Source organism: Schistocerca nitens, chromosome 4, assembly GCF_023898315.1.
Source record: "Schistocerca nitens isolate TAMUIC-IGC-003100 chromosome 4, iqSchNite1.1, whole genome shotgun sequence".
In the NCBI taxonomy this organism is placed as follows: domain Eukaryota; kingdom Metazoa; phylum Arthropoda; class Insecta; order Orthoptera; family Acrididae; genus Schistocerca; species Schistocerca nitens.
The window spans coordinates 69,431,880-69,459,467 of NC_064617.1; the positions used below are offsets into that span (position 1 = coordinate 69,431,880).

Genomic DNA, 27,588 nt, shown 5'->3' on the forward strand with positions numbered 1-27,588 from the left:
TAAATATATTACAATCCTCTATGTATCGCTCACGAAGGGTTCGAGAAGACAAAATTAGATTACTTACAGGACACACAGAGGCATTATGATTCTTCACGCGCCCCATTAATTGAATGGAAAGGGAAGAAAGCCTTATAATTGGTACAATGGTCGTACTCTCTGCCATGCACTTCACGGTGGTTTGCAGAGTTCAAATGTAGATGCTGATGTAGACAAGGAGCAGCAACCGATTGATACAACATATCGTGAGGGATCATGGAATCGTCTATTTGGTAATAGAGCGAAATGGCTGTGTGTGTGTATTTATGGGGGGTGGGGGTAAAAATTGCAGCGGGACAGCAAGAAATGAATTCAGTAAGCAGATTCAAACAGATATAGATTGCAGTTCTTATTCGGATGTGATGAGCCTTTCAAGGGTTGGAGAAGCGTCAAGTGCTGCCTCAAGCCAGTCTTCGAACTGTAGACCACTATAATAATCAGTACTGTAGAGTTTACATATGTGAGACACTTATAGAAATCTGCATCTGATTACCTCGTTGTCGACGAGATGTTAAGCCGTACTCATCCTTTTTCTAACTAAACTATCGTTTTAGATATCAGACAAACAAGAAATAACACAACCTCAAGTGAACATAACGGAATTAAACTGATGGTGAGGTAAAAGGGATATTTAATAAGTAATTAAGAAGTACATATTTTTCTCATTTCCACAAATTAAAACTGGGAGAAAAATCGCAGAGATTTTTGAAAGCAAATATGTTGTTTGATTTCGTAGTGCATCCAGAGTGTGTAGTAATTGAAGTTTGTCAGATATATCGCTGTGGTGGAAGTTGTCTGCTATGTTTTACAACTTCGTGTAAACACTTTAAATTCGGCCCGAAACGGTGTTGTTATAAAAATAACAGTCTTAAAGGAAACAGAGACAGAAGTCTCGACATTGCGTACGTAGTTTTCTGAGATGCAGGGCGTAGGTACGTGAATTATTGATTTTTTAGTGTCTGATATTTCTCCGAAATTCGTCTGCTACGAACGTCAGGTCCACCCATTCAAAGGAAAATAGATACTTTAGCAGGCATAGAAACACATGCCTCAACAAATAGCTGATGGATGAAGCTGGAAGTAAGTTGGCTATTAAAGTAAGTGCACTATTTTTCAATGGAAACTATTTTGCGACTACTTGACAGTACCGTTAATTAGAAGGATGGTAATGTATTTTTATTGTTTCCCAGTTAGAGCCATTTATTCATCAGGTAGGAGGACATTCATCTATGCTCTGCTTAGACGAGTATACGGTTTGCAAGCCTTTAGTGAAAAGAGAGCTAGAGTTTTACGAAACGCTTCCAGATGCCATTCGAAAATTCACTCCAAAATTTTACGGAACGCTACAAGTGAAAGCTGTACCCGAAGAAGATGGATACATATCGCTCATTGCCATTCCTACGGACTCCTATTCTCCGAAGCAAAATCAACGCAGCACAAAGAGGTAAATCTGAGTAGTTACTGAGATTCCTGTCGGGGAGTACTTTTTTGAGCAGATTTTGCGCGCTTTTGTAGCAGACACTTACCAAGAATGTTTCCTGACAGAAATTCAAATGAGAATTATATGATGGCTGAAGGAGATTGCTGCCCATTTAGAGACCTGTGAGGCAACATTCATAGTAAGCGTTTGGATGTCTCGTACTTTTCAATACTCAACTTCAGTAGAGAAGATTGGTAACACGAACTCGTCTTGTTTTTAGAAAAATCCGTATTCGTCGAACAGGTAGTATTGAAACAGAAGGCGATAACAATGAATTATTTGAAGAAGATTCCATAAGAAATGAAAATCAAATGGATATCCCAAAATCTGCAGTGCCTGTCAATCCGTGGGTACTTCAGTGTTATGAACGTCAGTTACAGAAGATGATTTCTACTATTAAAGTTGGTGAACAGGAACCAAGTATCCTTTTCAAAAAGAGGGGCACCGTTTGTGCAGTGTATGTATGGGTTAGGCCAAGTCCTGATAATGTAGAGATTTCTCATCGCCATGAATAAGTGTCCATTGTTCAAACTACTCAGCTACTTAGGCTATAAGTATTTTAGATAGGCCTATGTAAAGGGACAGCTGTTTAAAGCAATTATTTTTATTTATTTGAAAGTAAAAGTTTCTTTGTGAATGTTACTGAAAAGTGAGTTGTGGATGAGGAGACAATACGCAAGCATGAAATAATTAAATAGTACTAAAATTGTCAATGTACAGAGTGGAAGAAAATATCTACTTAACAAATAATCAGATTTTATTTTACTCGAAAATTTGGCATCTAGGTTTACCTATCCTTGTATTCTTGATCTGAAAATGGGCACACGCCAATATGGAGATACTGCAAGTTTGCCAAAGAAACAAAGTAAAATGTTCAAAGTTGTTAGCACAACATCTGGAAAACTTGGTGTTCGTATCGGAGGAATGCAGGTCAGTATAGTCTCTTATTAGTTGTTTCTTCTTCTTCTTCTTCTTCTTATTATTATTATTATTATTATTATTATTATTATACACAATTTTTAGCAGAAGTGGACACCACTGATTGGCATAAATGAGGATGCAGTCAAAATACCTTTCCTTGTAATTTACTGGATAAAATTTTGGTGGCATCAACATGGACATCATTAAGCTGTCCATTGATCACTACTTGTTAAAAATTAAGTTTCTATGGTTTGTCATTTTGTTTCTGTGTACCATGACTTATTCTACATTACATGGTATTTATTTAGCTTATTTATTTTTCAATTTATCCATCCAAGGACCGTCCCATAGTGGTGTAGAAATTGTCATGGTTGTACAGTGAACGTATATAGCTCAAACTATACACGTATGGAAAATACAAGTACAGAACACAAAGAGGGGATGGAATGAATGAAGGGAGATGTTTAAATTCCCTGGGAAACTTTGTGATAAATTAGACAATGTTTGGTGCACTCCACACGTTCGTCCTTATTTTCTGTTACTTGACAGTATACAGTCATTCATAACTGCCGTGTTTTACTTGCTTGTTTGAAAGGGCTTCATCATACTCTTACTCAACTTCTCCAGCTGAGTGCATTGGACAACCCCAGCGATGATAAGACAGATACTGTACAATGAAATTACTGTCCACCCTGCTGAGTTTTGACTACTAAAGTAATGCTGCTCAGCATGGTGTGATGAACTGCGTAACATTCCACATCTATCCTCTCGCCCTTCAACTCCATGCTGCTAGCATCTTATCAAACAATGGAAATGCCAGTTAGGAATATCAACAATGTAGGAAAAGACAGATTGCTACTTACCATAAAGAAGACACGTCAAGTTGCAGACGGGCATGAGTGTCTTTTAATCGGCCTGTCTGCAACTTGACATGTCTTCTTTATGGTAAGTAGCAATCTATCTTTTCCTACATCATTGCTTTTTCCTACTAACATCTTACAATTGCATCAGTTGGGACTGTTCTTTCAACAAATTCTTACATACAGCAGCTCTCAGTCTAGCCCATCTAGGCATCACCCTGGGTTGACCCGCATCCCTGTTCCAATCTCTTATCCAATTCTTACCCTCCCCCCCCCCCCCTCCCACACAAAAAAAAATCTCCCGCCATCCATACTGCAATAGCTCTATACTACTTCCTCTTACAGTAATTGTATTTCAGACTGGCTTTGCATGTTTCGCTTTTCCTTTTCAGTCTGTGCATCCTATTTTTTCCCACAACCATTACTGTGTTGGATCTACCCTCATCCACAATTTCTTCCCTGTGTTTTTGCATTTATACCAGTTACTGCTCTTGTGCATATATATTTCAGAATTGTCAGTGTTCATTGTGTAGCTATCCACCTCCTCCCCTGTTTCCTCCTGTTGGTGGTCACACAGTCACGGCAGTGTCTTTGAATGGAAAGGCCTGATATGATGCAATAAAATACAGTCCCAATGCATTCCCTTCCTTGGCCCCGCCGTAGGGGGAACATAGGGCTACTACTCGCCCCAGTACCTGGTCTTACCAGGACCAACAGGGACACCTTTTTGACCAAAGAGCATTTATTTTTTGTCAAGCACATTGAAGACAAATACAGGGAAGTTGCAGCCATCTCTAAGATAACAGTGGTTCCCTCCAGATTAAAATGTCATTTCCTTCCCAGTCATGGGTACTGCTATCTTGTGAAAAGTTGGGTGACATTCCTGTGGCTGTCACTCTCCACAAGAGTCTCAAATTGGTCCAGGGCATCATCTGTCAACTTGATCTTCTTTTGAAATCTGAAAATGAGCTGTGAGCGACAGGATGTGCATTTCATCTGTCATGTCCATAGGAAACCAAGGGAAAACAGAATTGCTACTGGACATTCATTTTGGCTTTTGAGGGTGATACATTGCCCGAGAAGGTCAAGGTGATGGTCTATGGGTGTGACGTAAAACTCTATGTTCCTTGTCCTATGGGGTGCTTAAAGTCTATGTAGTACCCTCTTATTGTTGTACTGCTATCCCTGTCTGCAGAGATTGTGGACATTTCTTACACCTGTACCCCCACCCATGTAAACTGTGGCAACCTCCATTCTTACTGATCACCAGATTGCTCCATTTTTAAGTGTGAGAAGAAAATCCAGGAGGATGAGACCCTGGGAAAGCTCACATATCAAGAGGCCAGGAAAAAGTATGAGCATCTGTATCCCATAGAAATCACACAATCTTATGCTACAGCTGCAATGTCATCGCAATCTCTGTCAATGATCCCTTCCTCTGTTGAGCCCCCTACAGTGGGCCCTCAGAGCTGCCCACTGACACCTGCCCCCCCTAGGCAGTTAGGGGTCCTTGTGGTGCTTCCGCCACACCTGCTTTGGGACATTGGCTCCCCCTCTGCTGGGCACACCAGTCCCCATCCCCGAGCTGGAGGCCCGTCATCCTCCTCTGCCTTCTCTAGTCAGGAGGAGGGCCCTTGGAACATGGTTCCTGCTGGTCCACAACCATATGCCAGCTGGTGGCTGAAGGAACCACAGGCTACTGGCTGTCAGACTTCTTTCTTCCTCTGTGCCTGAAACCAATTCAGGGAGAAGAACAAGGATAAAAAGAAGTCCTCCAAGATGAAGGAAACTCTGATGGCCCCCACACCACTGGACTCTGCATGTACTCCTGCGCACAAGGTGGAGATCCCGGTGACCCTTGAGGCACCAGATCTCCCCAGGCAATGTGCCGCAGAATGTATATCGGTGGACCCCCTTACATCTCGGCAGCACATGTCCCTAGGTGATAACCACCTCTCCCTCCCCCCCCCCCCCTCCTGCCGTGTCGATTCATGCCCCCCACAGTATTCAGAGTGTCTGATCCTCCAGTGGAATTACAGTGGATTTTTCCACTGTGTGGCTGAGCTACAGCAGCTTTTAAGCACTTACCCTGCATTCTGTACTGCCATCCAGGAAACTTGGTTTCCAGCAACTTGGACCCCTGTCTTTGTGGCTACTTAGGTTATTTTAAGAATCGTACCAACTATGAAAGGGTATTGGTTGGAGTTTGTACGTATGTGCTTGACTCTGTATATAGTGACCTTGTGCCTCTTGATACACTGTTGGAGGCAGTAGCTGTCCAGGTAAGAGCACCTCAGGATTTTACCATCTGTAATGTTTATCTCCCTCTTGATGATGTCATGTCCCAGCTCCCCCCACATTTCCTAGTCTCAGGTGACTTAAATGCCCATAACCCTTTGGGAATTGTGGAACAGTGATCACTGGCAGTGGTAAAGACATTGAAACTTTACTGGCACACCTCCTACAGGCCCGGGGTTAGAATAGGCCGGAGGGTATTCCTGCCTGTCGTAAGAGGTGGCTAAAAGGAGTCTCTCACCTTTCAGCCTTTATGTGATGGTCCCCTGTAGGGTTTGACCTCCAATTATCAAAATTTTCCTGAAGAGCAAGCCAACTGGGGAAGGGCTAGGTGCCTCGTGTCAATCGTGCATTGAGATTTTTAGCCCACTTTCTCATTGTGGCATTGCAGTCCCGCTCATCCTCCATCACACCTTCCTGGGTGTGTTTTCCTCCACCCACTATGGAGTGTCATTTTCTGCACCGAGGGCCATGGAATTCACTGCAACTCATATGCAGCACCATAGCCAGTCTGTTGTGGTGGGGCTGCCATGTACCCTGTTGGTTGCAGCCCCCTGGTCACACATGGATTGCTCTGCTGATGCCTGTGCCGTTAACTCCTCATGTATCCCAAGGACTAGATGCCTGTTACCCAGGGGCATCGGGACTCCCGGCAGTGGCCATCCTGTCAGGTGGCCTTTGCTGCGGCTGGGTGGTGCCCAAGGGGAGGGCCCCTGGTCGGAGTGGGTGGCATCAGGGCAGATGACACACACCACGTCATCACTTGATGGTGAACAAACACCAACAGTCTCTAAGTGTTCCAAGTCTCAGTACAATGCAAGGAAGTATGATCCTAAATGTTCGCCTGCCTCGCCACATCATGGGAGGAACGCCAGGCTAAGGATGACAACGAACCTTATTCGCCCTGGTACCTCATTTGTATGACAGCTGATGGTGACTCCTTTGTCTCGATGAAGCCTCAGTTTTTTGTAGAGCATTTAGAGGACAAGTTTGGGGAGGTGGAGGGCTTGTCCAAAATGCGGTCAGGGTCAGTCTTGATAAAAACGGCATCCTCTGCCCAGTCATGGGCATTACTCGCTTGTGACAAGCTGGGGGATGTTTCCATTACTATCACGCCTTATAAGAGCTTAAATATGTTCCAGGGTATCATATTCCTTAGAGACCTTCTTTTGCAGTCTGACGACAAGCTGCGCGCCAACTTAGAGTGACGAGAAGGTCAAAGTGGTGGTCTACCACATTGATGTCAAGCTATATATCCCTCCCCCAATGCGGTGCTTTAAGTGCTGGAAGTTCGGCCACATGTCTTCCCACTGTACTTCCAGCATCACATGTCGAGATTTTGCACGTCCATCCCATCCCAATACTCAATGTGCCCCACCTCCCATCTCTCTCAACTGTGGAGAGCATCATTCCCCTTCCTCACCAGACTGCAGGATTTTACAGCGAGAAAGGAAAATCATGGGGTACAAGACCCTGGGCAGACTGACCTACACTGAGGCTAAGAGAAAATTTGAACGCCTGCATCCTGTGTGTATGACATCGTCTTACGCAGCTGCTATAACAATTCTGGCACCATCAGCTCCGCCAACCCAGGTCACCTCTCAGAGCTGGAAGACTACACCTGCCCCATTGATGGTGGGGAACATTCCCTTCCCTGTTGTTCCTGCACCACCTACTTTGGGAGCAACAACTCCCCCCCCCCCCCTCCCCCCAACCATCATGGACGTCCGTCCCCACTTCTAAGCCGGAGAAGGGTAAGTCTTCTTCGGCTTCTCTCGCTAGGAAGGGGTACCTTGGGTCACTCCCTTCCCAGGTTTCTTCTAGTGGGAAAGACGACTCCCACCAGTGGCTAAAGAGCCCAAAAGCAGCTGGTCGTAGAGCTTCACACTCATCCTCAGTCCCAGAGACTGAGCCAGTGTAGTCCTCCCAGCCAGGGAAACACAAGGAGTAGCGAGAGAAATCCAAAATGAAAACCCCTAAGATCAAGGAAATTGTGGTGGCACACACACCACCACTACCTACAAGATCTGCGGGTGATTATGGGGCAGAGATTTTTGCGTCCGCTGAGGACCTAGATCTCACCAAACCCTCAGACACAATGCATATGGACTGCTCAGGCAATAAATTGGTGGCAGCAGGTGACTCTGAGGTGTAAATTGCCTCATTGAATGTTCCATGCCTTCCCAATTCATCCTCCAGCGGAATTGCGGCGGTCTTTCCACCGCCTGGCTGAGCTACGGCAACTGTTTAGCTGTACACCTGCTATCTACATTGCCCTCCAGGAAACCTGGTTCCCAGCAATGCAGACCCCTGCCCTCCACGGCTATAAGGGATATTGCAGGAACCATAGCAACTGTAATTGAATGTCAGGCGGAGTTTGCGTTTATGTCCTAAACTCGGTCTGTAGTGAGCATGTGCCCTGTCAAACACCTCTTGAAGTTGTGGCTGTCAGAATAAGGACAACGCAGGAAATAACTGTCTGCAATGTATATTTTCCTCCAAATGGTGCAGTACCCCTGAGTGTATTAGCTGCACTGATTGATCAACTCCCTAAACCTTTTCTACTTCTGGTAGATTTTAATGCCCATAACCGCTTGTGGGGTGGTACCACACTTACTGGCCAAGACAGGGACGTTGAAACTTTACTGTCGCAATTCGACCTCTGCCTCTTAAATACTGGGGTCACCACACATTTCAGTGTGGCTCATGGTAGTTACTCGGCCATTGATTTATCAATTTGCAGCCCAGCACATCTCCCATCTATCCATTGGAGAGCACATAATGACCTGTGTGGTAGTGACCACTTCCCCATCTTCCTGTCGCTGCACACAGATGCCTGCCCATATGGGCTTTGAACAAGGCGGACTGGGGAACTTTCACCTCTGCTGTCATTGCTGAATCTCCCCCACATGATAACATTGATAGTGCCCTAGGCATAAGGCAGTCCCTTGGTGGTCGCTAGAAGTCGCTGAAGCAATTAAGGCGTGTCGGAGAGCTCTACAGCAGCACCCTTCCCTGAAGCTCCTCATAGCCTTTAAACAGCTCCGTGCCTGTGTTCGCTACCTTATCAAACAATGGAAGAAAGAGTGTTGGGTGCTACGTGGCACCTTCCCATATATGGGCATAGGTAGCAGGCCCCAACAGCTGTCCCCGGTGTTACCATAAATGGTGAGTTATGTACTGACGCAAACGCGATTGTCGAGCACTTTGCTAAGCACTTTGCTAGAGTCTCTGCGTCAAAGAATTACCCCCAGCCTTTTGGCGGCTGGAAGGGAACGTCCTCTCATTCACTACACGCTGCAGTGAATTCTATAATGCCCCATTCACAGATGGGAGCTCCTCAGTGCCCTTGCACATTGCCCCGACACAGCTACTGGGCTTGATCACATCCAAAGCCAGATTATTAAACATCTCTCATCTGACTACAAGTGACATCTTCTCGTCATCTTCAACCAGATTTGGTGCAATGGCATCTTTCCATCGCAATGGCGGGAGAGCACCATCATTCCAGTGCTCAAACCTGGTAAAAACCCACTTGATCTGGATAGCTATCAGCCCATCAGCCTCACCAGCGTTCTTTGTAAGCTGCTGGAGTGTATGGTGTGTCAGCGGTTGGGTTGGGTCCTGGAGTCACATGGCCTACTGGCTCCATGTCAGGGCAGCTTCCACCATGGTCGCTCTACCACTGATAATCTTGTGTCCCTTGAGTCTGCCATCCAAATAGTCTTATCCAGACACCAACACCTGGTTGCTGGTTGCTGTCTTTTTTTGACTTACGTAAAGCATATGACATGACTTGGCGACATCATATCCTTGCCACGTTGTATGAGTCGGGTCTCTGAGGACCACTCCTGATTTTTATCCAAAACTTCCTGTCGCTCCATACCTTCCATGTCCTAGTTGGTGACTCCCATAGTTCCATCCATATCCAGGAGAATGGAGTCCTGCAGGGCTCTGTATTGAGTGTGTCTGTATTTGTAGTGGCCATTAATGGTCTAGCAGCAGCTGTAGGACCATTCGTCTCACCTTCTCTGTATGCAGACGACTTCTGTATTTCATATTGCTCCACCAGCACTGGTGTTGCTGAGCGGCACCTCCAGCCATCCACAAGGTGCAGTCATTGGCTCTAGCCCACAGTTTCCAGTTTTCAGCTGCAAAGTCATGTGTAATGCACTTCTGTCGGTGTCTTACTGTTCATCCGGAACTCGCACTTTACCTTAATGACGATTCACTCGCTGTAGTGGAGACATACCAGTTCCTAGGGCTGGTTTTTGACACTAGATTGACTTGGCTCCCTCATCTTCGTCGGCTTAAGTAGATGTGCTGGCAGCACCTTGATGCCCTCCCTTGCCTGAGCAACACCAATTGGGGTGCAGATTGCTCTATGCTGCTGCAGTTCTACAGAGCACTTGTCCAATCCCGAATTGACTATGGGAGCGTGGTTCATGGGTCAGCAGAGCCTTCAGCATTGCATCTACTCGACCATGTGCACCACTGGGGGGTGCGACTATCGACAGGAGCTTTTAGGAGGAGTCCAGTGACCAGCATACTGGTGGAGGCTGGTGGCCCAACATTGCAGATTAGACGTGTGCAACTGATTGCCAGATATAGAGTACACATTGGTAGTTCCCCTGAGCATCCGAATTACCGTCTCCTTTTCCCGCCCATGGCAGTCCATCTTACGCATCTGAGGCCTAGGTTGGGGCTAACGATTGCGGTTCGCGTGCAGTCCCTTCTCTCCGAACTGGAGTCCTTCACTTTACCACCTCTACTCGCGGTCCGCTCATGTACGCCTCCATGGTGTATGCCTCAGCTGCAGCTTCGTTTGGACCTTTCACTTGGCCCTAATGACTCCATTCACCCTGCAGCTCTTTGCTGTCACTTCCTCTCGATTCTTGATGTGTCTCTGAAGTGGTTTACACAGACGGCTCTACGGCTGATGGTCGCGTTGGCTTTGCCTATGTGCACGGCAGCCATATTGAACAGCATTGCTTATGCAATGGGTGCAGTGTATTCACTGCAGAGCTGGTGGCCATTTCTTGTGCACTTCAATATCTTTGTTCATGCCCTGAGGATTCTTTTCTTGTATGTACCGACTCCTTGAGCAGCCTGAAAACTATTGACCAGTGCTGCTGTCATCATCCTTTGGCAGTGTCCATCCAGCAGTCCATCTATGCCCTGGAACGGTCCAGTCATTCAGTGGTGTTCATCTGGACCCCAGTGATGTTGGAATACCAGGATATGAACTTGCTGACAGGCTGGCCAAACAGGCTACACAGAAACCACTTCTGGAGATTGGCATCCCCGCAACTGACCTGCGTTCATTATTATGCCACAAGACTTTTTTTCAGTTTTTGGAGACGGAATGGCAAAATCTCAGTATGCACAACAAACTGCGAGCCATTTAGTGGACCATGAATTGCATGGAAATCCTCGATGAGGGCATCTTGCAGGGACTCTGTGGTTCTCTGCAGGCTCCGTATTGGCCATGCATGGGTGACCCACGGCTACCTCCTGCGCCGTGAAGACCCACCTTAGTGTCAGTGCGGTGCACAGTTGACAGAGGCTCATATTCTTCTGCAATGTCCTTCTTTGGCTGCCCTGTGACTTCATCTTCAGTTGCCGGACTTGTTATGATTGATTTTAGCAGACAACACCTCATTGGCTGATTTGGTTTTAAGTTTCATCCATGGAGGTGGGTTTTGTAATTTGATCTGAGTTTTAGCACCTGTCCTTTGTCCCTCAGTGTCCTCCACCCTGGTGCTTTTAGGGCGAAGTTTTTAATGTGTTGCAGGGTGACTGGCTTTTCCTTTTTCTTTTCGTAGTCAACCAGCCACAGTAATCTGATTTCTTGTTTTACTCTCTTCTAACTGTTACTTGCATCTCTCTGTTGTTGTCTTGTCCTCCTTTGTTCCTTTTACTGTTCGTTGCCTTTCCTTCATTCTTGCTGTCTTTCCTTTCTTTCCATTTTGTGTAATACATCTCTTCTATTTTATTCTCACACTTGTGACATTGTTTTATTAGGGAAAAAGGACTGATGACCACGTAATTTGGTCCCGTTGCCCCTCTTTTAAACCAACCAACCCACCCTTGCACTTTGTCCCGACACAGCTTCTGGGCCAGATCAGATCCACAGTCAGATGATTAAACACCTCTCATCTGACTACAAGCAACATCTCCTCGTTATCTTCAACTGGATCTGGTGCGATGACGTCTTATGAAAAGCGTATGACACGACCTGGCGACATCATATCCTTACCACATTATACAAGTGGGGTCTCCGAGGCCCCCTCCCGATTTTTATCCAAAATTTCCTGTCTCTTTGTAGTTTCAATGTCCAATTTGGTGCCTCCCACAGTCGCGCCCCCCCCCCCCCCCCCAATATACAGGAGAATGGGGTCACAGTCCTGCAGGGCTCTGTATTGAGTGTGTCTGTATTTGTAGTGGCCATTAATGGTCTAGCAGCAGCTGTAGGACCATTCGTCTCACCTTCTCTGTATGCAGACAACTTCCGTATTTCGTGATACTCCACCAGCACTGGTGTTGCTGAGCGGCACCAACAGGGAGCCATCCACAAGCTGCAGTCATGGGCTCTAGCCCACAGTTTCCAGTTTTTGGCTGCAAAGTCATGTGTAATGCACTTCTGTCGGTTACGTACCATTCATCCGGAACCAAAACTTTACCTTAATGATGATCCACTCACTGTAATGGAGACATATCGATTCTTAGGACTGGTTTTTGACACCTGATTGACTTTGCTTCTTTACCTTCATCAGCTTAAGCAGAAGTGCTGGCAGCACCTCAATGCCCTCTGCTGCCTGAGCAACACCAACTGGGGTGCAAATCACTCTATGCTGCTGCAGCTCTACAGAGGCCTCATCCAATCCCGAATTGACTACGGGAGTCTGGTTTATGGGTCAGTAGTGCCCTCAGCATTGCGTTTACTTGACCCAGTGCACCACTATGTTGTTCTCCTAGCGACAGGAGCTTTTAGGAAGAGTCCAGTGACCAGTGTCCTTGTGGGGGCCTGAGTCCCTCCATTGCAGGTTAGGCATGCACAACTGCTGGCCAGTTATGTTGCACACATTCATAGTTCTCCCGCACATCCAAATCACTGTCTCTTTCTCCCACCCAGAGCGGTTCATCTCCTGAATTGGCAGCCCAGGTCAGGGCTTCCAATTTCAATTCGTGTCAGATCCCTTCTTTCTGAACTGGAGTCCTTGCCTTTACCACCTATACTTGAGGTCCATTCACATACACCTCCATGGTGTACACCTAGGCCACAGCTTTGCCTAGGTCTTTCACATGGCCCTGAGGTCTCAGTTAACCCCGTGGCTCTTCGCTGCTCCTTCCTCTTCATTCTTGACATGTACCGAGGCCACGTAATGGTTTACAGCAATGGCTCGATGGCTGATGGTCACATCGGCTTAAAGTATGTCCATGGAGGACATATTGAACAGCATTCCTTGCATGCTGGCTGCAGAGTTTTCAGTGCTGAGCTGGTGGCTATATCTCGTGCTCTTTAGCACATCTGTTCATGCCCCGGAGAGTCGTTTCTTCTGTGTACTGACTCCTTGAGCAGCGTACAAGCTATTGACCAGTGCTACCCTCCTCATCCTTTGGTAGCGACCATCCAGGGGTCCATCTATGCCCCGGAACGATCCGGTCATTCAGTGGTGTTTGTCTGGACCCCAGGTCACGTCGGAATCCCAGGCAACAAACTTGCCGACAGCTGGCCAAACAGGCTACACGGAAACTGCTTATGGAGATCGGCTTCTCTACAACTGACCTGCATTCAGTACTACATTACAAAGTTTTGTGGCTTTGGGAGACGAAATGGCATAACCTCAGCACGCACACCAAACTGTGTGCCATTAAGGAGACTACGAATGTGTGGCAGTCCTCCATGCGGGCCTGTCGTAGGGACTCTGTGGTTCTCCACGTCGGTCACACTTGGGTGACACACGGCTACCTCCTGCGCCCTGATGACCCACCACAGTGTCGGTGCAGCGCCCGGCTGACAGTGGCCCATATCTTGGTGAGCTGTCCTTCTTTGGCTGCCCTGCGACAGACTCTTCAGTTACTGGACTTGTTGCCATTAATTTTAGCTGACAGTGCCTCAACAGCTAATTTAGTTTTACGTTTTATACATGACGATGGGTTTTATCATTTGATCTAAGTTTTAGCGCATGTCCTTTGTACCTCTGTGTTCTCCACTCGAATGCTTTTAGGGCGGATGTTTTAATGTGTGCAGAGTGGCTGGCTTTTCCTTTTTATCCTCATGGTCGGCCATCTCATCTGATCTCTTGTTTTTACTCCTTGTACCTGTTTCTTGCTTCTCTCTGTGGTTTTCTTTTCCTGCTTTGTCCATAGTAGTGTTAGTTGTCCTTCTGTTCTTCTGGTTCTTCCTTTCTCCTGTTATTGTGCCGTATGTCTTCTTTCTTTTCTTCTTTCCCTTGTGTAATTATTTTACCAGGAACAAGGGACTGATGACCTTACAGTTTGGTTCCTTCCCCCCACATCCCATCCCCTCCCCACTCTTTTAAACCAACCAACCAGGGATTCTTACTATTATGTCATCTATGTGGGAGTCTGTTTGATGGTCAAGTGATGGTTTCTTTGTAAGATTCTCCTGTGTGAAGGAATTCTTGAACGTGATATTTAAAACTTGGGCTTTTGTTTGCTATTGTTGACTGCCACACCAGACTGGTCAACAAATGACTGGATGGAAGCCTTGGATCCACTTAGCAATTTTACATAGGACCAGTCTTTTCTCAGGTTCTCTACCACATCTTTTGCTAAGGTATGATGGTGGTGGTGGTTGTCTGCTTTGCACACTGATTTTTTCACAGATGTACGAGTCTTTTCTAACCTTTCCTTGTTGTCCTTTGTGTGTTCTCTTTTGAATCGAGAGTGCTACAGTCTCTGCCTCCTCAACATTTTCTGAATCTCATTATTAAACCATGGTGGGTCTTTTCCATCATTAATCCACTTACTAGGCACAGAATTCTCCAAACCACGATTTACAATCTGCTTAAACTTTGCCCTTAATTCCTCTACATCCATCTTACTGGAACTAAGTGACGTCAGCTCACTGTCAAAGAGAGAGATGCTAACAACGGCTTATCTGCTCTTTCCAGCAAAAACACTCTTCTAGCCTTCTTAACTGATTTATTAACTTTTTTAACCATAGTTGCTGTAATGACATGATCACTGAACCCATTTCTATACTGATGTCGTTGATAAGGTCTGGCCTATTTGCAGCTATGAGGTCTAAGATATTTCCATTGTCTGTGGGCTGCTCAACTACCTGCTCAAGACAGTTTTCAGAAAATGCATTCAAAAGTACTTTGCATGACTGTATGTCTGTACCCTCTGCAATGAATCCATAGACATCATAGTCTATACTCGATAGGTTAAAGTTGTCACCAACTATTAATACATGATCTGGGTGTCTACATGCTACTCACCATAGACATTTTTTGAATGACTCTAGAACTATCACAGCAGAATCAGGTAGCCAGTAAAAACATCCAACACTCAACTTGGTTTCACTGAGACCTGTTGTACAAGACCAGGTAACATCACTGTCACACTCAACTTCAACCTCAATAGTGACAATATTTTTGTCGACTGCAATAAATGCTCTCCCTCCTATGGCCCCCAATCTGTTGTTCCGATATATGTTCCACAACTCTCTAAATATCTCAAAACTTCTCTCTTTGGGTTTTTCAGCTCTTAGTTCTGAGAATAATTTGAAGGTGACAGTTTTCCTGGAGGGCAGTAAATTTGGTGTGGTGGAAGGGTTGGGGTGTGAGCAAAAATGGCATGGGAGATCTGTTTGTGGACTAGGTCAGGGGGATAGTGCCTGTCTGTGAAGGCCACGGTGAGACCCCTCAGCATGCTGGGCCAGGAATTTCTTATCACTGCAGATAGGCCATCCCTGGGTGGCCATGCTGTATGGGAGGGATTTCTTGGTATGGAGGGGATGACAGCTGTCAAAATGCAAGTACTGTTGGTGGGTTTAAGGATACAGATTACTTATAAATGGTGGAAGAATTGAATTTTTTATGACTTTATTAAATTCTGTAGTCTTTCCTGATTACTTTGATATGTACTTTATAGGTTTTCAAATGAAAAATGACCTATATATACCAAATTTTAAAGTTATGGTCATGTATGCCGCCATGGCCCCTTTATTTCTGTTAGAGAAACCAAAATTATTTTGAAAATAACTGTGAACTTTCTGTTCCCAGCACTTATATGTGCGACACTTGTATGTGTTGGTAACGTGCAGGTTTCTAGTGTCTGTAAATGATTATCTTTGCTAGTGTTTACTTTTGTTTCGGTGAAGCAGTTTGTTCACATGTTACTGAACGTATGTTGCCTAAGTGATACATATATTTGTGGAAGTACATATCCTTTAGTGTGCAATAAATATGAACTATGCCACGCATCAAGAAATTCAAAAAAGGAAATTCCGTGGTAACCAGTTTACAAACAAAGCAAGCCACACTGTTGAAAGTAACCTATGTATCAGTTCTTCAGGGAAGAAACTCCCACATGGCACGCCTCCTGGTGATTCAAATTTTTTTACTGTGGATTTGTTGTTGTTGCTGTGGGCGTCTTCTTTGATAAAGGAAGTGGCGAAATGTAAACAATGTGATGGTGTAAGCTGTCTGGAAATAACTGAACAGCAAAGTAGCAGGAACGGTTTAGCATCAAAATTAGTTGTTCTGTGTAGATCCTGCAATAAATCTACCTCAAAAATGTCTTTGAACATTGTGCATAATTCATATGATGTGAACCAAGCGAGGTGGCGCAGTGGTTAGCACACTGGACTTGCATTCAGGAGGACAACAGTTCAATCCCGCATCCGGCCATCCTGATTTAGTTTTTCTGTGATTTCCCTAAATCGCTCCAGGTAAATGCCGGGATGGTTCCTTTGAAAGGGCACGGCTGGCTTCCTTCCCCGTCCTTCCCTAATCCGATGAGACCAATGACCTCACAGTTTGGTCTCTTCCCCCAAACAACCCAATCATATGATGTGAATTTGAAGTTAGTGTATGCAATGTGTGCAATAGAAAAGGGAAAAAGGCTGCTCCCAGTAGGTTCAGCAAGTAAATAAAAATACTTTTAGGTGCCTTGATGGTTGTGTGTAAAGCATTTATGAAACTGTAAATATTAGTGGAACCAAGGACATTGCTGCACTTGATGGGACATGGCAACGTTGAGGGCATCGTTCCTCGAATGGTGTTGTAAGTGCTACTTCTTTGGAAAATGGAAAAGTTGTTGGTGTTGAGTGCTTATCTAAGTACTGCCACACCTGCTATGGTAACACTGAAGGACATATTGAACATCAGTGTTGTAAGAATTATGATGGTTACAGTGGTGGTATGGAGTGTGATGGAACTCTAAAAGTATTTCAGAGGTCGGTGCCCATTTATAATGTTAGATATATGGAGTACCTAGGTGACGGGGACTCTAAAGCTTTCAATAAAATTAGTGAGTTCTATGTTTGTAGTGATACTTTGGTAACAAAACTGAAGTGTTGTGGACATGTGCAAAAGAGGATGGGTGCTAGATTGAGGAAGCTATGAAGAGAAATGAAAGGAAAGTTGCTATCTGATGGAAAAATCTCTTTCTGGCCAAGGCAGATTGACAGGAACTGAAATAGACCTTCTTCAGAGTTATTATGGACTGGTAATTAGATGAACTGCACTTCTGAATGATGTTACAGCAATGAGAAAAGCTGTATGGGACACCCACTTTCATAAAATGTCCACAGATGACCACCCTGCTCATGTACTTCGCCCTACAGGAGCAGATTCTTGGTGTGGTTACCAAAAAGCAAAAGAAAGTGGTCAAATATACCATCATAAGCATTCTCTTCCTGAGCCTGTTATGAATGAAATAAAACCAATTTTTAGAGACCTGAGTAAACCGGTTTTGCTTACTAAATGTCTTCATGGGGCATTCAGAATACAAATGGAAGTTTCAACCTTGGCATCTGGGAAAGATTACCCAAGAATGTTTTTGCAGGAATAAATACAGAAAAAGTTGGTGTACTAGATTCAGTGATACCTTTCAATGATGGAGTGATAGGAAGGTTTGAAGTTCTGAGACATTAAGGCATAAATTATGGCTCTAATATGGAAGATTAGTTGCTTGCGTGTGACAGAGAATGGGTGCATGAAGCTGAAAGATTCACTCTTCAAGTTACCAAAGAAGCACAAAGTGTTAAAAGTTATGCCAAGAGGCAGCTTGAAAAGAAGATGAAGAAATGCTGCAGGATGAAGACTATGCTTCAGGAATGTTCTGAGGCACAGTTTAATTGGACTCATATATTCATTCACAATTTCCTGCAAGTTGTATTTTTCAGAATTCAGGTACAAATATTTCCTAAAGTTTATAAAGCATTGCTCTAATTTTTTTTCTGAAACTTGCAATAGTCCATACTTACGTAGTAGACCTAATCTTTATTGCAGAATCAACTAAATTATAGAAAAAATAACATTTTTATTAGGAAAAATTATAAAAATTATAATGTAAGATGCAATATTTTTTTATCCTTGTAATATACGTAACAGGTGGAATTAAATAGGTGTAGTGCCTCAGCCATCATGTCGTGCATATCTGGTAAAAATTTGGTCACCTTCAATTGTATAACATTGGATTAAATGGTACCTCAATTTGAGGAAGCATTCTGGAAAAAAATTGGAGCAATTTCTTTGTAACTTTTTTAATAACCCTTAGAAGATCCAAAAATATTCAAAATACTTCTAATTTGTTTAGGAAGTGTGATGGATTACCTGATATCAACAACAAATCTGTAAAACATGTACATTATAAACAGTGCGTGAAAGAGATAGGTGTTGAATTTTACATAATATTGAGCCAGAAAAGTACCCTGTATACTTAATGTGGACAGAGCTATGGATGGAACAATCAGAGAAGAGGTGGTCAATGTCCAGGAAGGTGGCACACTGGGTTCAGGAGGCTCAAGTGAAGCTGATGGGAGAGAGGGCATTTGGGTTGTGCAGGAATGAGGATAGGGTGTCTTGGCCCTGAGTCTAGATAATGAAGATATCATCAGTGAACTGAACCAGACTAGGGGGTTGGCATTTGGGGAGACTAGGAAGGTCTCCTCTAGATGACCCATAAATAGGTTGGCTTAGAAGGGTGCCATGCAGGTGCCCATGGTTGTACTGCAGATTTGTTTGTATACCTTTCCTTTAAAGGAGAAAAAGTTGTGAGTTAAGATAAAGTTAGTAAGCTGTATGAGCAAGGAGGTGGTAGGTTTGGAGTCTGAAGCACATTGGGAAGCCCAGTGTTCAATAATGGTAAGACCATGGACATGAGGGATGTTAGTGTATAGGGAAGTGGCATCAACAGTGCTGAGAAGGGATCCAGGAGTAAAGGGGTGGTGATGGTGGAATTTCAGTGAAGGAATGGTTGGAATATTTGATGTAGAAGGCTAGTATAGGACAGCTGATTGGAAGTGGTGGTCAGTGAGAGCCGACGTTCTTTCAGTGGGGCACATTAACCATCTACATTGGTGCCCAGGATTGTTGGGTTGGAAATGATAGACAGGGTTCAATGTTGGGGTTAGGTTTGCTTTCGTTGGAGGGATGGGTGGCAAAGAAGTGTTCCCATTGCATGAATTGGGAGAAAGAGAGTAGATCTGACAAGCTCAGCAAGGTTAAATTTGGGTGTAGGGCTAAAGATGAGGTCTTTGGATAGGAATGAAGCTTCTGTGGTGCTGAGGTTTTTAGTGAAAGGTTAAGAACATTGTTACAGGAATGTTTCGATTTTGGATTTGGTGGAATGTTTGTAGGGAGTTTTGGGATATGCAATTGAAAAGATCAGCTAGACGGGGTTAGGTGCTATGAGTGGTTGATGAGGAGGAGCACTGTGAGCATTATAGGGGTTGAATAGTGTTGCCCCAAAGAAGTGCTCCTTCTGTCACCCAGTACCACCCAGGACTGGAAAAGCTGAACCACATTCTCCGCCAGGGCTTTTATTACATATCATCATACCCTGAAATGAGGGACATCCTATCCAGGATCATTCTCGCTCCTTCTAAAGTGGTTTTCTGTTGCCCACCCAACCTCCACAACACCTTAGTCCATCCTTGTGCCGCAGCCAATCCCACCCACTTGTCACAAGGCTCATATTTTTGTGAAAGTACCGGGTGCAAGACCTACCCAATCCACCCACCCAGCACTTTATATTCCAGTCCTGTCAGAGGCTTATCCTATCCTATCAGGGGCTGAGCCACCTGTGAAAGCAGCCATGTCATATACCTGTTCTGCTGCAATAATTGCACAACTTTTTATATTGGTATGACTACCAACCAACTGTCCACCAGGATGAACAGTGACTGCCAAACTGTGGCCAAGAGCAAAGTAGAAAAACCTGTGGCAGCTGAACGTAACATGATTGATTTCAATGCATGTGTCACGACTCAAGCCATCTGGATCCTCCGCGGCACCATCAGCTTTTAGGAACTGATCAGATGGGAGTTATTTGTACAACACTGGCCTTGACATATGGTAAGAAACTGCCCCTATACCCTTCACGAAACAGTTTTCACTCCCACTGTCCTACCATCTCCACACTATTCTCGTCTACTACCCTCTTTGTGTGCTCCTCTTTGCCAATACACCACTATATTTCCCCACTTCTCTCCTTTCCCACTATCTGTTCCTCTCGCCCCTCCCCACCTCCCTGCCACACAGCCTCCCTGATGCTGCGCCTGTTGGCAGTCTCATCCCTGCATGTACCACCAGACAGTGGCCTTCTCTCCCCCCTCCCCTCCCCCTACCACTCCCACAGTACATCCCTATCCCTTCCCCATTCCCGCCTCGTCCAGATTAGTGCTTAAAAGCTTATGTATAACAGTCTTTCAGTTGTGACTGTCTGCAGCTTAATGTGTTATCACTATCAAGTTTATGTCCTGGTTCAGAAATATTGTAGATCCAGGGGTGCATCATATGAACATGATACGCAAAAGCACAACTTTTTACATATGCTGGACATACTCTGTGATGTCCTGCCCACTCATCTCTTATAGGGTGCCTAAAGGATGCTGCCTTCACGGATAGCTATAAAATAATCCAAGCAAATCATATTAATGGTCTTTATTACAATAAAGTAGACTGACAATAATAAAGTAGACTGACATTAGGTACAAGCAAATGGTGACATGGAATCAATCAATCAATGTCCTTCTCTATATACAATGTTCATGCAAGTAATTAATATAACACAAACTGCGACATTGTCGTGAAAAAACAGTGACCCGTATGTAATAAGTTTCCTTTAAATTATGTCTATGGTCACAGACTTTTTGTTAACAGATTACCGGTTTCGGTCTTTAATGACAATCGTCAGATCTGTTTCATAAAAACAAAGTCCTAATGTACTGTAGCCATAGTTTGCATCGTCAAATGCTAAATGCGGAAACAGCACCAGCATCGTCAAAATAATATATATATATACAGTGGCGGTCGAAATAATAGAGCCACCTCTATTGACGAGATTAAGAACTAGGATATCTATTAGTTCGCGAAATCGCCACGAGTGCCGTGTTGTCAGTCCCTTGTAGACAACATCAGGGAAGACGTTGCTGCTATCTTTAGTCGTCCGAAAGGAAGCGTTTGAGCTAGACGTGTGAAAAGAGGCATAAAGGTAAGAATCTTATGGGTCAAAATAATAGAGCCGCTTTACACATGTGCCTTTAAATTGATTTTTATGCAGTTGTTTTGTATGTAAATTGACGTGTGGTTTTGTTTACATTCGTCTAGATGGGCAGAGCAAAGCATACCAGTGAAGATGAGCGTATAGTAATGTTCCGGATGTTCAAAAGTGGGATGTCCATGAATAAAATAGCCAATGTCTTGCACGTTTCGCGAAAACGAGTCCAGAACGCCATGAGACGGTCAAAACAAACAAAGCCGCAGGTGGAGAACAGGGGGCGACCTCGTGTAACTACTCCTCGCGTAGACAGACTCATCACTAGGGAAGTGAAGAAAGACCCATTTTTGTCAACACCACGACTGAAAGCCATTTTGTTTAGCAACGAACATGATGTTCAACCATCAACCTCAACGATTCAAAGACGACTGAGATCTGCAAAATTGAATGGGCGCATTGCAAGAAAGAAGCCACATGTTTCACAAGCTAATGTTCGGAAAAGGTTAGCCTTTGCCCGGAGAAATGAACAAAAACCTAATACTTGGTGGAGGAACATCCTTTGGTCCGATGAATCCAAGTTTAATAGGTTTGCCTCAGACGGAAAAGTCTATGTGCGCCGCCCACCAAACCAGGAATTTAATCCCAAGTACACTTTAAAAACTGTGAAATACGGTGGCGGAAGTGTTATGGTATGGGGATGTTTTTCGTGGTACGGCATTGGTCCAATACACCGTATCAACGGCATAATGAACGCAGAAATGTACAAAGACATCTTGGCAAATGTGATGCTGCCTTATGCTGAAGAGGAAATGCCGCTGAAATGGAAATTTCAGCACGATAACGATCCAAAGCATACTGCAAGGATCATAAGGCAGTTTGTTCAAGAGCACAATATCGAAGTATTAGAGTGGCCACCTCAGTCCCCTGACGCATCACCCATTGAGAACTTGTGGGAGATCTTAGACAAGAGAATTGACCGCTCAAAAGCTACATCTTCAGAAAAACTGTGGGAAGAAATCCAGAGAGCCTGGTATGCGATCAGTAGTGACGAATGCAGGCGTTTAGTAGACTCTATGGGTAAGAGGTGCAGGGCAATCCTCAAAAATAAGGGTTACCCCACGAAGTACTAATGCAGTCCTATGCAAAAAAGACTGTTCCTGTACGTTTCATAAGACTGAGATCAAGTACAGTATATTTGTTTCAATTGGCTCTATTTTTTTGACCCTGTGGTCTGGTATTCTTTTGAATATTATTGATTATTACTGATTATTTTGTGTTGTGTTATCTATATAACTGACTATAGTACAATGTGACTCGGTTGTAATGGTTTCCATCATAGTTCAAACATGTCTAGTAATAAATGTGCACTTTATTCCAAACCTTTGCCAGGTGGCTCTATTATTTTGACCGCCACTATATATATATATATATATATATATATATATATATATATATATAATAGAGGGGAAACATTCCACATGGGAAAAATATATCTAAAAACAAAGATGATGTGACTTACCGAACGAAAGCGCTGGCAGGTCGATACACACACAAACACACACACAAAATTCAAGCTTTCGCAACAAACTGTTGCTTCATCAGGAAAGAGGGAAGGAGAGGGAAAGACGAAAGGATGTGGGTTTTAGGGGAGAGGGTAAGGAGTCATTCCAATCCCGGGAGCGGAAAGACTTACCTTAGGGGGGAAAAAAGGACGGGTATACACTCTCTCGCGCGCGCGCGCGCGCGCGCGCGCGCGCGCGCGCGCACACACACACACACACACACACACACACACACACACACACACACACACACACAAGCAGACATCTCACAAGCAGACATATTTAAAGACAAAGAGTTTGGGCAGATATATATATATATACTTATTCCGCGTTGTCAAATACATATTAAAAAAAAAATGCTGATTCTGCATTTAACATTTGACAATGCCACTATGGCTGCAGTACATTAGGACTTTGTTTTTATGAAACAGATCTGATGATGGTCATTAAAGACCGAAACCGGTAATCTGTTAACAAAACATTTATGACCATAGATGTAAATTAAAGGAAACTTATATAATTAATATAAGACATAAGTTTCAGTATAACAGTTAGGATGATGGCTGTTATAGTGCTGCTCTTCTAATGCCAGGTCTACTAGTCCACATCTTCTACTGTCCGGCCGAGCCTGGCAGGAACGGCAATTGTGTTCTCTCTGGATAGAGGCCACTCCTATTGTGGTGCGGTCCTAGTCATCGTTCTATTGGCTTACATCATCTCACAGCCTTCTCTGCAGTTACATTCTTCATCTTCATGCCGGCACTTGTCATTATGCCGAAACATTCCTCCCATCCCTGAAGCAATGGACCGTCATCATGTGGGGAGTGCGACCATGCTGGGGGAGGCAGGAGTGTGGGCACATCGCTTGACCAGAAGCTATGGCCTTTGCTCTGGTGGAAATGACCCCCGGGAAATGACCAAAAGGGTACATGTTCACATCCTGATGCCATGAACCAGATGAAGGAGGCGACGACCGCTGCAGTGTGGGCCGGTCCAGCTCCAGCGTAGGATGAGAGAAGGTGAAGGCTCCATCTTCATGGGGTCATCCTGTGGTGTCATGACGACACCCACTGGTGGCTGATGTGGCTGTGCTGTCCTCTGGATCCATGGATCTGGGAGGAAGAGACACCGGAAGATCATTGTGTACAGGACAGAGGTGATTTTGATTTTGGCCCTGCAAGCCAACTGGACCTGAAATAAGATAAATGCAAACGCCAAGTCGATGGACGATCTCGCCTCACACCCACCGTCTGCTGCTGCAAAATACCCTGTAAAAGACAATATTATGCAGCACGAAGTGATACTTATTGCTTTCCTTCCTTGCCGGATGCTGAGGAGGGTGGAGCAGGTGGAGCAAGGTCCAATGGCAGTGGCCGTGAAGCAATTCCGCCGGTGATGGTCCATCTCGTGGGTGTGAATGATAGTACGCGAAAACCAGTTGCCATGTTTGATCCCTGGTGTGTGTGGAGCAAAGTTTGGCCATCTGCTGCTTGAAGGTTCTGACAAAACATTCTGTTTTGCTGTTTGTCAGTGGGTGGAACAGTGCACTAGTTAGATGCTGTATGCCATTGTGTTCAGTGTTTCAGATTCATTTGACAAGAACTGAGGTCTGTTGTCTGACACTAACACTTCAGATAAACCTTTGAGGCAAAAAATAGAAGACAACACCTAAATTGTGCTATGTGATTTTGTTGAGTTCATTGGCACAGCAAAAGGAAACTTGCTATAGAAGTCAACCACAATCAATGAATAACTGTTTCAAAATGGCCCCACAAAGTCTATGTGCATATGTTGCCATGGAGATTGTGACTGAGGCCAAGTAGAGAATTTTTGTGGCAGAGTGGACTGATTTTCCACACATGCGTGACACTGTGACGTCGTCTGTTCTATTTGGGTGTCCATACCCTACCAAGTACAGTGTCAACACGCTAACTGTTTTGTACGAACCATCTCTAGTGTCCTTGGTGAAGTAACTGCAACACTTGTTGTTGCTCAGCTTTAGGGATCAACACACTTGACTGCCCACTGTCATTTTGTTCAAGAATCACACCCTTCTGTACAGCGATGCTATGCTGAAGTGCAAAGTATTGGCGCATGACAGTGTTCTTTATGCTATCCAAGGAGTGAGGCCAAGATGTGCGAATATATGTTAGCAAAACATTCAAATCTGGATCAGCTTCTGCGGCCTGTGCAATTTTCTTATAGTTCAGCAGAAAAGATTGAAGCAATTCGTAATCCTGAGCATCAGTGTGACAACAAGATACAGCAGAAGCATCAGTGTCTGTATCAGGGCCAATTGGAAGACATGAAAGTGCATCCACATTACCATATTGAGCTGTCAGATGATACACAATCTCATACTAGTATTGGGTCAACAACAAAGCCCATCTTTGCAATTTTGTGCAGTCTGTACAGGAACCAGTTTCGTTGGATGAAACAAGGACTGCAAAGGCTTGTGATCTGTTACTAAGTAGAATTTTCTGCCATACAAATAGTGGTGGAATTTGGTGACATCATACACAATAGCCAAAGCCACTTTCTCAATTTGTGAGTAGTTTTACTGAGCTTTGGACAACACTTTTGATGTAAAAGCAATGGGCCTGTCTTTATCACCAATTCTGTGTGAAAGCACTACACCGATTCCGTAAGAAAAAGTGTCAACTTGCAATATGACTGGTTTGTCAGGATCAAAGTGAACTAAGCATTGATCACTGAGCAATGGATCTTTAAGTTTTTGAAAAGCTACTTGGCACTCATTTGTCCAAACAAATTCTGTGCAAACTGAACATAATTGTTCATTTTGCCTAAAACTGCCTGAAGTTCTGTGACACTGCGAGGAACTAGAAAATCTAGTACGGCTAACAAATGCGACTGAAGAGGGTGTACACCTTGATTTTTATGACATGACAAAGATACCATTACTCAGGTTTAAAAAAATCACACTTGTCCAATCTATACTTAAGTCCTGCATTAGATAACACACAAAACAAAGTACACAAATTTGCAATATGTTCTTTAGGTGTACGACCTACTACTACAATATCGTCCAAATATTTTTAACTGTTCAGTACTTGCACAGTCAACTGTTCCGAATACTGTTGGAAAATGGTGGATGCGGAAGTGCTTCCAAAACACAAACACAAATATTTAAACAAGCCCAAATGAGTATTCACTATACACACTTTTTGAGATTCTTCATAGAGTGGCATTTGAATATACACGTCGTGCAAATCAATTTTTGAAAAGTAGCGTCTAGCGCTTAATCTGCCCATGAGATCCTCTGTGCGTGGCAATGGATAAGTATCAATGACAGTTTGTGGGTTGACTGTAGACTTAGTCAACACAGAGGCGAATGTGACCTGAAGATTTGGGGAACAAAACAAGTGGACTTGCACATTGACTAGCTTGTATGGGCGCAATAACTCTGTCATCTTGCAGTTCTTTAAGTTCAGCAGCACCTTTGTCCTGCAATGCGATGGGAACAGTCCTGGCCCGGCAAAATTTTGGCTGAGCATTGTCTTTCAGAGTAATACATGCAACAGAATTGTTAGCGTTGCCTAAACTTTCAAAAGAGTTCCAGGAATTCTGTTAGCAAGCTAGCTACACTGTCTTTTGCATGGAAGGCAGACACTGACAACACATTGTCCTGAATGTTAAAGCCAAAAGAATCAAGACTAAATATGTTTGCACAATCGTGTGATTGTAGCACTATAAAAGTCACTCTTCACGTACATGAGTGATACATGGCAGGCAAAGTACATTTTCTGAGAACGGGAATATCTTTACAATTGTAAGCAGTTAGTTGCATGCTAGTTTTAGACAGGTGTGGGAGCCTAACAGTTCATACGTGTGATGATTTAGCCGTTTGATAGAAGCGTTTGTGTCCAACTGAAATTTGACATGTTTCCCACAAATAAGTAAATGAACAAAATGTTTGATTTACTTGTGTAACACTGAAGAAACTGCACACTTGCTAGGTATGATAATGCCTGTTGCAGACTTGTAATATACAGCATTAATGACATGGGCCTTACGACTAGATTTTTGTGAGTTGGCCAAATTCCTATGTTTGTTCTGTTGGAAACATACAGATTGTACATGTCCTTTCCGACCACAAGGGTAATACTGAGCTTGTCAGGAGAGGCAGTCTTGACGTTTGTGCCATGAATAACACTGAGGGCAAGGCTTACTTCTGTTCGCCGGTGTAGCCACCTGTTTAGTGAACTACTTTCGCGGCTTGTAGTGTTGTTTATTTGGCATGGCTAGCACAAGTTGCCACTGAATGGGCCGATCACAAACCAGGGACTCAACCAGACAAATAGCTGGCTGCTCAAATTTATTGGCTGATAGGGCACCTGAATCATACTGATCTAGTATTTGCACTGCCTGCTGAAATGATGGATTGGACTGTTTCAAAATCTGTTCTCTGAGCTTGACATCTGAATATAAAGCACCACAAGCACATTTGAATTTGCATTTCCTTGTCATACCTTACAAATCTGTTACCCACTCGCGATAAGGTTGTTCTGACCATTTTTTGCAATTATAGAATTGACACTGAGCTGCTACAACATTCACTTGTTGGTCATAATAGTTAGTTAGCGACTGTACCACCCGTTCATAAGTAAGTTCACTTAGAGTGGCATTAGGAAATAAATTGTGAGTTAAACAGAACACTGCACTTTCTACCATTGATAATAGATAGGGAAGTTTCACAATACCTGGTACGTTG

The 27,588-nt window shown here is 44.1% G+C and overlaps 1 protein-coding gene across 1 annotated transcript in view; it reads left to right on the forward strand.

Moving 5' to 3' along the window:
• Positions 1-822: 822 nt before the first annotated feature.
• Positions 823-27,588, forward strand: part of LOC126251759 (inositol hexakisphosphate kinase 3-like) — an 84,596-nt gene continuing 57,830 nt past the window's right edge. The window contains exons 1-4 of the mRNA XM_049952375.1: positions 823-1,136; positions 1,230-1,483; positions 1,740-1,939; positions 2,274-2,449. Coding sequence (XP_049808332.1) covers positions 1,104-1,136; positions 1,230-1,483; positions 1,740-1,939; positions 2,274-2,449 — 663 coding nt within the window. The 5' untranslated portion in view covers positions 823-1,103. The remainder of the gene's footprint in view (positions 1,137-1,229; positions 1,484-1,739; positions 1,940-2,273; positions 2,450-27,588) is intronic.